We start from the raw sequence: 11,744 nt of genomic DNA on the forward strand, positions 1-11,744 counted from the left end.
AGTCTCCCCTCCCTCAGTGAAGCAAGGACAGGGTGCCCCTCCTCTGCAACCCTATGTCTGGAGGCTCCTGGGAGAGACTCACCCGTGGCCACTAGCTGCTTGTGGTTTTGAAAGTCCTGCCAGATTTTCTAATCCGAGGACATTCCAATCCGAGATCGCATCTGACCTCCTGGTAGCTGGAAATAGGGGGAGTAGCCCTCCAGAATCTCAGATAAAGGAACCAGGACCCCCAGTCCCTGGGCCAAGTCAATGCTGTAGTCTCTAGGGCAAGCGCGTCATGGCTCTGGAGCACATGTGGACCAGGGCACATGGGAGGCCACCAAGGATCAACAAGAATTGAGGGACATGTAGGCTGGAATCTCTGAGCTGCCCAGCATCCAGACACCCCACCGACACCTACTTCTATACCATACCAAGGCCACTGCCTGCCCAAGGTCATTTCACTGTGAAGCCCAGCTCCAGGCACTGGGGGCACAGTGTGGGAGGGCGTGCACAGACATGTGTGAGGCATTAGCCCCATCTGGGCTGCCTGGCGCAGTGACGGCCCTGGGGTTGCTGTCTTAGAGGTGGTTCTTGGCAGCTGGAGAACTGGGGTGGGGCAGTCTCCCCGGCCTGGAAGACAGAAGCTTTCTTAACATCGGCCTGGAATGGTGAGTGGGGTGCAGGGACTGAGCTGGGGTGGCAGCTGGGAGGTGCAAAGCTGCTGTGCCCTAGCCCCATTAGTGGAAACCTCACTCACTAGCACAGTGTCTTGTGAGTGTCCTCCACAGTGTCCTGGGAGGTCATGGTTGCAGGGGATGGAAGGAAGGGTTGAGGGGCCATTGCTGGGGGTTAGGGGTCTCTGGGGATGCTGTGGTGGAGGATCCCTGTGGGAGGTCCTTGAGGAGACTGGTGGGGGTCTAAACTGCCATCCTGGGGGCCAGAGAGCCCTCACAGGATGAGGGACTGTAGAGAAGCCACACATAAGGGTAGGCTGGATAGGGAGGAGGGGGACTCCCAGAACCTGGGACCAGAGCCGACTTCCAAGGTGACGCTGAGGGTGCAGCTTTGGGGGTACTGGGAAGGGGTCTCGGCTGCTGATCCGAAGGGCTGTGGGTCTGCAGAGGGGAGAGAGCTGGGTGCTGAGTTGTGTGGAAGCCAACAGGTCCTCCAGGAACAAGGAATGAGGGGTGAAGGGCTGGTGTGGGGACTCCTGGGTTGGGGGCCCAGAGTCTATAGGGGCCGGGATGGAGTGGAAGGGAGCTCCAGCACCAACATGCATCTGCCAGCAGGGGCTCAGCACTGCTTCCGGTTTGAGTGTGGGTTGCTGTTTTCCTCTTGTTTATGGCAGGCTGGGTTCCTGCTCAGGAGGCGACTTGGAAGCAGGAGGGGAGGACACCCTGAGACAGGCATGGCCAGGGCTTCATCCCAGTGGGAGGTGGGTTGGGTCCCTGGAACGATCTTGCAATCCTCCCTGGACAGATGATCAGGTGGAGGGGACACTGTCACAGAGGTAGACACAGAGGTGTCTCTGGCAGCAAGGGCCAGGTGTATACCAAGGCTAGGCCTGTTCGCCCTACTTTACAGAGAAGAAAGCTGGAGTGACTGGGCTGGGCGGGGCTTGAATCCTGAAGCTTAGCAGCCCTGCAGTGCATCAGGGGCTCACAGGCACTGGGGTCTCATTAGAGACTCTGGGTGTTCTGGGGTCACTGGAGGATGTGTCTGGTATCCTTAGGGATACATCAGCCACACTGCATGGTCAGAGCTACCTCCCAGCATGCGGCTGGGTGCTCTAGGAACAGCAAAGGACCAGAGCCACTCAACACCCTGCTGTTGCCTGTGGAGCATCAGGGACACCCACCTTTTACCAGGGCAGCAGCAGGGCTGCAGGGTAATGAGGGTGTGTGGGTGGCAGGCTCAGGGCAGCTGTCAGCAGAAAAGGCCACCTGCCCCCGGGAGCTAAGTCCAGGCTGTCTGGTTTCAAGAGTGTGCTCCCATTTGTACCTCTTGACTGCTCTTCAACAGTGGCCCTCTACCAACAGGCCAGGCCATAGGACACTGCCACCCACTGGGCCCTGGCTCTCTCCTCAGTTCCCCATGGTGAGGAGGAAGTGAGACCATGTCATTCAAGGACACGATGATACCAAGGCTGCTCTGTAGGTGACATCCAGAGCCAGTAGAGGAAACAATAATTGAAAAAGAACCCTGCTGGGCATGGTAGCACACACCTATAATTCCAACACTCAGAAGACTAAGGCAGGAAGACTGCAAGTTTGGATCTAGCCTAGGTAATTTAGCAACTTAAACCCTGCCTCAAGGTTTAAACAAAAAGTTAGGGATGTAACTCAATGCAGAGGCCCTGGATTCAAATCCCAGTATCACAACAAAACAAAATAAAACAAAATACCCCACAAAAACAGAACCCACAGTAACAGAGTGCAGGATCATCCACAGACCAAGATTTCAGTGCACTAACAGAGGCACTTCTGACGGGATGAGGACAGCCCAGGGAGGTTTTCGGGAGGCTGTGCAGTCTTTCCTGTCCCTGCAAGACAACACTTAGCTCAGAAACAGGCAAGGTGCCCAGGCACTGGAGGACTGAGGGTTGCATCATGGTTGGCTGACATGGGATCCTAGCAGGCCCCAGCCAGGGGAGCAACATCCAGGTTCCTGGGCTCCAAGTGTCTTCAGGGACAGGAGGGCTTGTGACTTCCCAGGAGCCCCTCAAAGTTTCGTCTATGCTTAGCGCAGCCTTCCAGGGGCTTCAGTGTGAAGGACAGGTATGCAGCTGGCAGGGAAGCTGTGAATGGAGCGAAAGGCTCAGACAGACAGGGAGGGAGGCTGGAGCTGACTCAGTAGCCCGAAGAGAACAAAAGAAAGCAGCTCTGCCTGCCCATCTCTCGGGCATGGTTTCCATGACCAGATCAGGCTGTGAGGGAAAGGGTGTCAACCAGAGCTGTTCCTGGGGTCCAGGCACAGAATTCCAGATAAAATATGAGATAAAAGCACTGAAGACAGTGTGGGGCACGTATGCACAAGAAAGCCTGGCATGGCATGAGGAGTATGGACAGAGGCCAAGCAGGACCAGGGCAAGAGCAAATAGGGAGACAGAGGGGCAACCGGAGGGCATGTGCAGAGGCGTCCTGCCTGCAGCCGGAGCCTGCGCGCTGAGTGGGACAGTGGCAAAGCCTTCATCCACTGCGTACTGGGAAACCGCGTAACTACAAGCATGAAGGGGTGACCTACAAGCATGAAGGGGTGACCGGAGCCAGGGAGAGGGAAAGCGCACTGGGTGCTGTTCCACCAACGGTGCCCATGAGGCAGGCTTTGGAGCCTGGGCTTGGGGTGCATGGCTTTTGACTCAGAATTGCTGCACATCAGCAGAACTGGTGATTGGTACAAGGGCAAAAGTTCCTCACACAGACGCCACGGGCTCAGCCAGGGGTGCTTTGAGGACCCACTTCAGCAAAACACAACTGCAAAGGGGCAAAAGTGCAAAGTGCAACCCCAGTCAGGAGATGGGGAGAGCACTGTGGCAGGAACAGGCTGTGGAGGGGAGATGGAGAGATTGGAGGACGTGACCCACATCAGGTGTGTGTGCCGGGGACGGTGTCAGGAAGCCCAGGATGAACAGAAGGGCCCTCAGGAAAGAGCCCTTCGGGAAAGAGACAGCCTCAGCCTCTGGGTGCTGCCCGAGGGCAGGGATCCACTCCTGCGTCTGTGAAGAGGTAGGCACCACGGTGGTCTCTAGTGTTCTGACAGGCAGCTGAGCCTGAGAAATGGCACCACCACCACAAAGCCGGAGCCCAGCAGTAGACACGAAATCCCAGGGGTCACACAGCCTCACTGCCCAGGACTACACTTGAGGCAAGAGAAGCCAGTACTTCCAAGCCTCAGGAAAGGTGCGGTTGGCATCCATACAGGCCAGGCTCCCAGGTATCTGGAGTGGGCTGTGCACAGCAGTCCTCACTCCCACAGGTTCCAACTGCCGTGCCAAACCTCCGTGGGCCCGGGTCGGGACTGTGTTCACCTCACCCTGGGCCTACCTGGGATAGTTCCCCTGGTTGTCCAGCTGAAGACAGCTGTGCCCCAGGAAAACACTACCCACCCACCCATTGCATGCACAAGGAGTGTGGGTGGCCGAAGTCACAGAACAGAACAGGAATGGTTCCCAGGGGGCCCAGCACTGCCCAGAGCCATGTCAGCGTAGAGGATAAGAAAAAGTCAAATAGAGACCTTGTCTTTATTTGAAAGTTTTGTATTTTTTTTATTCAGTATGGAATTTTTTTTTTTTTTTTTTTTTTTTGGTACTAGGGATCGAAGTCATGCTTGCTAGGCAGACGCTGTGCCACTGTATTCCTAGAAGCATGGCTTTTTTGGCATGAACTGAGTGTTTAAAATACTGCACTTGGGGCCAGGTCCTCTGATAGATGCTCACCTGTGCAAGGCCCTGGGTTCCACTCCAAACACCACAGAAAAGTGATAAGACTCCATGGGCCATGACAGGTGGTGGGATGAGCAAGTGTGCGCTCTGGGGTGGGGCTTCAGGGGATGTGGGCTTTCAAACTAATAAACTACTACTCAAGAATGAGCAGAAAAATTTTTTAAAAATTATACAACTTGAAACTGAATTTGCACACTGAAGAAAGCTCAAAGTCTAAAAGACAGCTTGGCCCATTGGGAAGGTGAGGAATCCCAGACACAGGGCCCACAGGGCCTTGTCACACGATGCAGCTTCTCTGGAAACATTTCCCAAGAAGGCACTGTGGACTCATGAGACAGGGACTAGAGAAAGCTAAGTATACGAGCAACAATGGATCCAGAGAAACGTATTGTTACACTTAAATAAGTGAAAGTCAGGAATTTAAAAAATTTTGTTTTGAAGCAAGGTTTCACTAAATCATCCTTGAACTTGCCTGAGCTTGCCATCCTCCTGTCTCAGCTTCCTGAGTAGCTGGGATTATAGGAATGCAGCATCTGTCTTAGCAGAAGTTGAGGATTCCGTATGTCGAGAGGAAATACAGGGTTAAATGCAACTGATAAATAGGAGGGCAATGCAGAGTAGTGACACAAAAAAGAACTCCCACCTGGGAGTTTGGGGAGAAAATAACTTGAAGAACAGAGCAAAACCAATACAGAGGCAGACCCAGCCACGCTGCCTAACTAGGTTGCGGCTTGAATCATCCCAGTTCCCAGAAGAGGCTGTCTGATGAGGCTGGCAACTGTGTGCTCTTAAAAAACAAAAGAGAAACAAACAAAACCTTTAAGAACTTGGAGACCAAAAGGACAAGAACAAAAAGTAGAAATAAACAGAGAGGATGCTGCAGGCTTATGCTGATGAAGGAAAGCAGCCCCTGCCCACAATCAAGCCTCAAAACCTCAGGGCCGAGGATTTAGCTCAGTGGTATAAGCGTCCACCTAGCAAGTGCGAGGTTGTGAGTTTGATCTCTGGTATGAAAAAGAAAAAGAAAAAAAAAAAACACTCAGAACTTCAAAGCCTGGGCCTGAGTGTGGGAGGTACTGTGGTTGGCACCGGGAAGACAAAATGGGCAGCCCGTGTGGCAGACACTGCTCTGGGGAGGATGATGTGTGGGTTCTGGAGCGTGCAGTCCCTTCAGCACAGGTCCCAGCATGGGGTGGAGGGATCGGAGGAAGGTATGACACTGACCCACTTAGGTCCTCCTAGGAAGGACAGCAAGGACCAGAGCTGCAGGGACCCTGAGGCCCAGAGGCCCAGGCACCTTCTTAGGAAACACAGCTCCTGGTGGCTGCACAGGGCGATGACTGCCTTCTTGGAGCACCAGGCCACCTCAGCCCCAAAGATCCAGAGCCGAGGCCAGCGAGCCAGGCCAGAATGCATCAAAGATGTGCCGACATTTCTCATATCTGTCCGTGCTGCTTGTGCTCCAGGCCGCCGCTGTGCTCTCCCCGGACCCTCTCAGCTATGCCCTACCTAGGCTGACAGGGATGCCCAACCCTCGGGTGGCAGCCACCTAACCTGCCCACCCGGGGAAGGGCATGCTGGTTACTCGTTAACATGAGGGCTGTAAACAGGGACCCAGGGGCAACAGCCTGGACCAAAGGCCTCCTTCCTCCCTCTCAGCAGAGTAGCTCCTCTCTCCCCACATCCTCTGCCATACCGGTCAGGAGTCGAGCAGAACCGACCTTGTCATGTGGACCAGCTGGTGGCTCTGGGCCCTGATGGCCGCATGTGCTGGGCAATCGTTGCGTGAGGAGGCGGAGAGGATCATGAAGACAACAGGTGTCATCGATGGGTGAGTGGTACGGAGAGAGGTTTCTCTGCCTGGGATGCAGCCTGGTCTCGGGTCTCTGGTGTCTTGTGGGGCTGAAGGCTTCTGCAGGGGAGTGTCTGTGGGAATGGGGCAGGGGACCCAGCACCCTGGTACCCACCTCTCAGAGCCAGAGCTTTCTCCCCTGACCACCACAGGCAGGGGCAGCTTCCCCCACCCCCTGGTGGGCATCCTCTGGCTCTTGGGGTCCGCAGAGCCTGCCTGCTTCCTATCTCCTCCGGCCATCCCCAATGTAGGTTTCAGGACTTCTGTCAGCTGAAACCCACCGCTAGCTATCACTCGCACTCTGTGTAGACCCTCTGGATGCTGTATAGCCATCTGTCCTTTCTCCCCCTACCTGCAGTGGGGACCCTCATAGCAGGCCCTCCCCACTTGTGTCACTGTGCCCGTTGCACCCCATCTTAGCTGCTGGAAGCCAGGACTTGACACACGTCAGGCTCTGGGCAAGAAAGAGCCGGGTAACGGTTGCTACTCAGCAGGTACCACTCGATAGTTTGGAGAAAAGGGAGCAGCTACCTCTCACCTGTCTGGGCTAGTGGGTCCCCTCCAAGGGTCTCCTCTCCCCTCCAACCTCATCCAGCCTCACCCCCACCTGCCCCTGGCTTTTCTACCTCCTGCTGACCGTGAGGGTCAGGACTCCCCAGTGGCCACTCCCTGGCCTCCCCAGTGCCCCTCTATTTGCAGAAGGGGGCCTGGGCCCCAGGGCCAGACACCACAAGCCAGTGAGAGCTGATCAAAGAGTTCAGTTTTGGGGCAGGGAGGCTGGCAGTGGCTCTTTCCACAAGCTAGGCACAGAGAGCAACACCCGAGTCCAGGCACTGGGGGTTGTGCAGAACCACATGAGGAGGGAGAGGGCCCTCCAAAAGAGACAGGAATGGGTAGGGATTTGGGGTGTGGGGAGCTGGGATTGTCTAGAGGCAGAAAGCTAGAGTCCATGGGGCCATCAGTTTGATCTCAGGTAAGAGACCCAAACAAGCAGTCCCAACAAACAAGCCCTCTCATGTAAGTAACTCAGAGGCTCCCATGCCTCATGGTTCACACAGCTGCACTAGCTCCAGCCATCACATACCACACTAGCCAGCAAGCAGGATAAGGGGTGTACAAATAGCCATCTGTAGAGCAGAACTGCTGGAACCACAGGATAGAATTTAGTCACAAGGCCATACCCTGCTACAGAGGGACCACGAAGCTTCTTCATTCTGAGTGACCAGGTGTCCGGCTAAAAATGTGAGGCATGTTACCAAAGGCGAGAAGAGCATGGATAAAAGTAGCCACCAGAAGTGCCCCACAGATGACTGGCCTCTTCTGCCCACTGAGGTCACTATGCAGGGCCACGCAGAGGGTGGAGGAGCTTCGAGTGTCCCTACCCTGGGCAGAGGTCAGGGATCTCACCCTGATATTTCACCCCCTGCCAGGGAGGGAAGGGGACAGAGAACAAGTGCAACTTCTCCACAGCCCAGAACCCCAACTGTCCTCTAGACCACACCTGTGTCCTCAGGCTGAGGACTGAAGTCCCTTCCCAGGACCCCACCTAGCCCCACCCTGGAGAGCAAGGAGGGGCCCTCAGATGTAGCACACCCATGCATTCATGCACCTCCTCACCCACTCCTTCACCTAGCCACCCATCTGCTCATCTATCCATTTATTCATTCACAAATGCCATATACAGACAGGCTCTGCCTGTCCCTCAAGTCATGTAAATCCCACAGTTCCTGGAAAGTGGCCCCTATGGCAGGTGCCTTGGTGCCCAGAGAGGTACCCAGAGTCCCAGTCAAGCCCTTGGTGGAGGATGAGTTGGGATGGTGCCAGCCAGGTGAGGACAAGTTTCCTAGAGGAGCTACGAGGTCAGCCTGCCTCAGTCCCCAGGGTGGACCTGGACATACAGTCAGCACAGCCCACAGGAGCCATGATGAATCATACCCGGACATCAGGAAGATGAGGCCACAGGTGTGAGTGCGGTGCCTGGAGCTGTCACAATGCTCAGTGCATGTGCGCGCCTCAGTGTGGGCCATGGGAGGAACTGCTTAGGGATGTGCATGTCGGCATGGACCCGCACACCACAGCTGTGCTACTCACTCACCCCGGTCACCTCTGCACAAGCTGCTATGATCTCCGTGCACCACAGAGTGGAAACTCAGTCTGAGAGGGGGCATGGATGGTGTTGCTGAGCCCAGCACAGGCTCTCCAAGCCACCAGACAGTGCCTACAGTGTGCTGCCTGGGGCCTGTGATGGTGCTGCCAGTCTGAGCCTGTTTTTCTCCATAGAGTCCTGGTGATACCTGGGCTCTGCCCCCAGGGTCTGGGACCTACCTGGCAACTGGAGGTGGCCCTCATGGAGCTGGCTTGGGGCAGAGGATTCTCAGGAACTGGGTGCAGGACTCTTTCCTCAGTGTGGGCAGCAGCCCCAGGGTGCTGTACCCAGTGCCCTACATTCCCAGACCTTGTAAGGGAAATCCCTGCCAGGGCCACTGTAACCTCAAACACTGGGTTCATCCAGACAATCTGGCTGGCTTCCTCCAGTCTGGGCAACTATGAGGGGAGCAGGAGGAAGTCCCGCAGGAGGAAGTCCTGGCTACCCCAGCTTGGGTCATTGGCTGGGGGAGCACAGTGGGGTGCTCACCATGTGCAGGTGTGTCTGGTGGACAGAGCAGCCTGAACTCCCAGGTACTTATGCCCCCAGGCACAATGACCTGCCCTGGCAGCTGCTGACCAAGTTCAACAACCAGCTGCAGGATGAGAAGGCTAACCTGAACACCCTGAGCAGCACACACACCAACATCCCAAAGCTGAAGGCTGGCTTCGTAGGTGGCCAGGTAGCTGTGCCCGTTGGGTGTCACAGGGTGGCCTGAGAACGAGGCCCTGCTGGGACACTTGGTCACCCTGAGGTTTGGCCTGAGCTCCTGCTGTACCCCATCCCTAGTTCTGGTCTGCATACGTGCCTTGTGACACCCAGAACAAAGATGCTGTGAAGAGGACACTGGAACAGATTGATGTAATCCACCGCATGTGTCAGGCGTACCCCGAGACTTTCATGTGTGTTACCAGCAGTGAAGGTGGGGCCTGGCTGGCCTGGGCAGGGGCAACAGTGTGGTGAGGTGGGGATCCGGCCCCCTGGATGCTGTGCCCTCCTCCCCTGCAGGCATCCAGAAGGCCTTCCAGCAGGGTAAGGTGGCCAGCCTGGTGGGCGTGGAGGGTGGCCACTCCATCGACAGTAGCCTGGGTGTCCTGCGGGCGCTGTATCACCTGGGGATGCGCTACCTGACCCTCACCCACAGCTGCAACACACCCTGGTAAGGGTCCCCTGCATGGTGCTGGGTATGTGGACAGGGACCCCACACCACCACACTTGCCCCCAGGCACTGTGCTTTCAGCCTAGTCGGGTACAGGGACTGATACCCCTTCTCCATGTCCAATACTCACTCACAGGGCTGACAACTGGCTGGTGGACACCGGGGATGACAAGGCCGAGAGCCAGGGGCTGTCAGATTTTGGGAAGGTGAGCAGGTTGGGGATCCCAGAAGGAGGAGCGTAGAGCCTGGGTCTCACCTCTCAGAAACTTGGCTTCCTCATGAGCAAAGTACAGCTGCTGTGCAGACCCAGGGCAGTGCTTGGGGATCTGCTGGTCCTCAATACTGAGCCCTGAATGGCCCCCAGCTCCCCCATGCCTTGACCCAGCACTATTCCCGCCCCAGAGTGTGGTGAGGGAGATGAACCGCCTGGGTGTCATGATTGACCTGGCCCATGTGTCAGTGGCCACCATGAAGGCAGCCCTGCAGCTGTCCTCAGCGCCCGTTATCTTCAGCCACTCATCCGCCTACAAGCTGTGCCCCCACAAGCGGAATGTGCCCGATGACGTGCTGGAACTGGTGGTGAGCCATGTGGGGACCACAGCAGGTGCTGCCCAGGGGTGCTGGCTAGCACTCAGTGCCCGTCTCTCCTGAGCAGAAGAGCACGGGCAGCTTGGTGATGGTGAATTTCTACACTGACTACGTGTCCTGCTCGGACAAGGCCAACCTGACTCAGGTGGCTGGTAGGTGGGGGCACCTAGGGAGTGTGGGGCAGGCCTGGTCAGAGACCTCACAAACTGTGCTCCCCCAGACCATCTGGACCACATAAAGAACGTGGCCGGAGCCCAGGCTGTGGGCTTTGGTGGAGACTATGACGGTGTGACCAGGTAAGGTGTGACCAGCACATCCCAAGCCAGGGAGGGAGAGCACCCAGGGATCTGGCCTCTGTGATCAGGGCAGTGGGGTCTGAAGAGCCTTGCTTTACCTCACCAGGCTGCCTGAGGGGCTTGAAGACGTCTCCAAGTACCCAGACCTGGTGGCCGAGCTGCTCCGGAGGAAATGGACAGAGGAGGAGATCAGGGGTGCGCTGGCAGAAAACCTCCTGAGGGTCTTTAAGGAAGTGGAGCAGGTGAGGAGGAGCTGCTGGCACCCTGCCCTTGTCTGCTGGGCACCACCTCACCTCATCTACCCGTACCTAGGTGAGCAACCTCACAAGCACCCCTGAGGAAGTTCCCATTCCCCTGCACATGCTGGATGGCTCCTGCAGGACAAAGTATGGCCTCTCGACAGCCCCCAGTCTCTCCCTCAGGCCAGGTGCCCTCCTGGCCTCCCTGGCTCCCCTGTTCCTCAGCCTGCATTTTCTGTGATGCTCAGAAGCCAGTACCTGCCAGCTTACCAGGAGTGTAGAGAAGCCTCCATCGGGTGCAGACCTTGGACAGGTTGGGTGGCCTTGGGCTTGGACACACAGTGGATCTCAATAAAGCCTTGGCCCCTTCACTCCTGAGTTGTGTCTTCAACACTCTGGTCCCAAAGGGCAGATTTAGGGAGGAAGGTGCCAGGGAGACACTGGGCCCTGGGACCAGGGTCCTGGAGAGTGAGGACTAGGGGAGCCCAGAACCTCAGGAAAAGTCACTGCACACCTTGTGCAAGGATTCTTTAAACAGCCAGCTCAGAAACCACACCACACGCACTCATGCAATGCACTGCACACACGGCCCACATGGTACACTCACGGAGACATACCACATATGTGCCTGTACCTGGCTCATGTATGCTCCTGCAGCCTTTGGATTTGTCTTTACAGAGACCCAGGGCGTGACTCTGTAGTGCATCCCTAACAGCCTTACGTGGTGTGTGGAAGCGCCGGGCCCCACACCTCTTAGACGCAAGGCACTGATGGCATCACCTTGCCACCTGCCAGTCAGAGCACAGGCTCCATGCCTTCCACAGAGCTAGAGGTATCTGGAGGTGGCTTGTGGGCTTCAGTTCATTGTCACTCCATGTCCAGGAAGGAGCTGCTGAGCTCACGCCAACTGCACATGTGGACAGGAACAGCTCTGCCAGTGCTGCCCCACTGGTAGACACTGGTGAGGGTGGACACTGTGAGGGTGAGGGTGACACTTCCACTTCTGGTCTAAGAGTGGATGCAGTGGCCACGGCCCAGGGG

At 56.5% G+C, this 11,744-nt stretch overlaps 1 protein-coding gene across 2 annotated transcripts; it reads left to right on the plus strand.

The window, feature by feature from the left end:
- The first annotated feature begins 309 nt into the window (after positions 1-309).
- On the plus strand, positions 310-11,074 carry Dpep1 (dipeptidase 1). 2 transcript variants are annotated; one of them, XM_003461203.3, is made up of 11 exons: positions 310-650; positions 6,083-6,254; positions 8,971-9,103; positions 9,211-9,343; positions 9,430-9,580; positions 9,717-9,786; positions 9,983-10,159; positions 10,236-10,320; positions 10,389-10,464; positions 10,571-10,706; positions 10,777-11,074. In XM_003461203.3, exons 2-11 carry the CDS (start codon positions 6,151-6,153, stop codon positions 10,942-10,944), a joined length of 1,233 nt encoding a protein of 410 aa, XP_003461251.2. In that variant the 5' UTR covers positions 310-650; positions 6,083-6,150; the 3' UTR covers positions 10,945-11,074. The 2 variants fall into 2 exon arrangements, with proteins under 2 accessions (XP_003461251.2, XP_023419542.2); XM_023563774.2 differs by having other exon boundaries at positions 6,086-6,254.
- Positions 11,075-11,744: the final 670 nt, after the last annotated feature.

This window comes from Cavia porcellus, unplaced genomic scaffold (assembly GCF_034190915.1).
Source record: "Cavia porcellus strain 051 isolate PalLab524CR breed Dunkin Hartley unplaced genomic scaffold, mCavPor4.1 scaffold_4, whole genome shotgun sequence".
Lineage (NCBI taxonomy): Eukaryota > Metazoa > Chordata > Mammalia > Rodentia > Caviidae > Cavia > Cavia porcellus.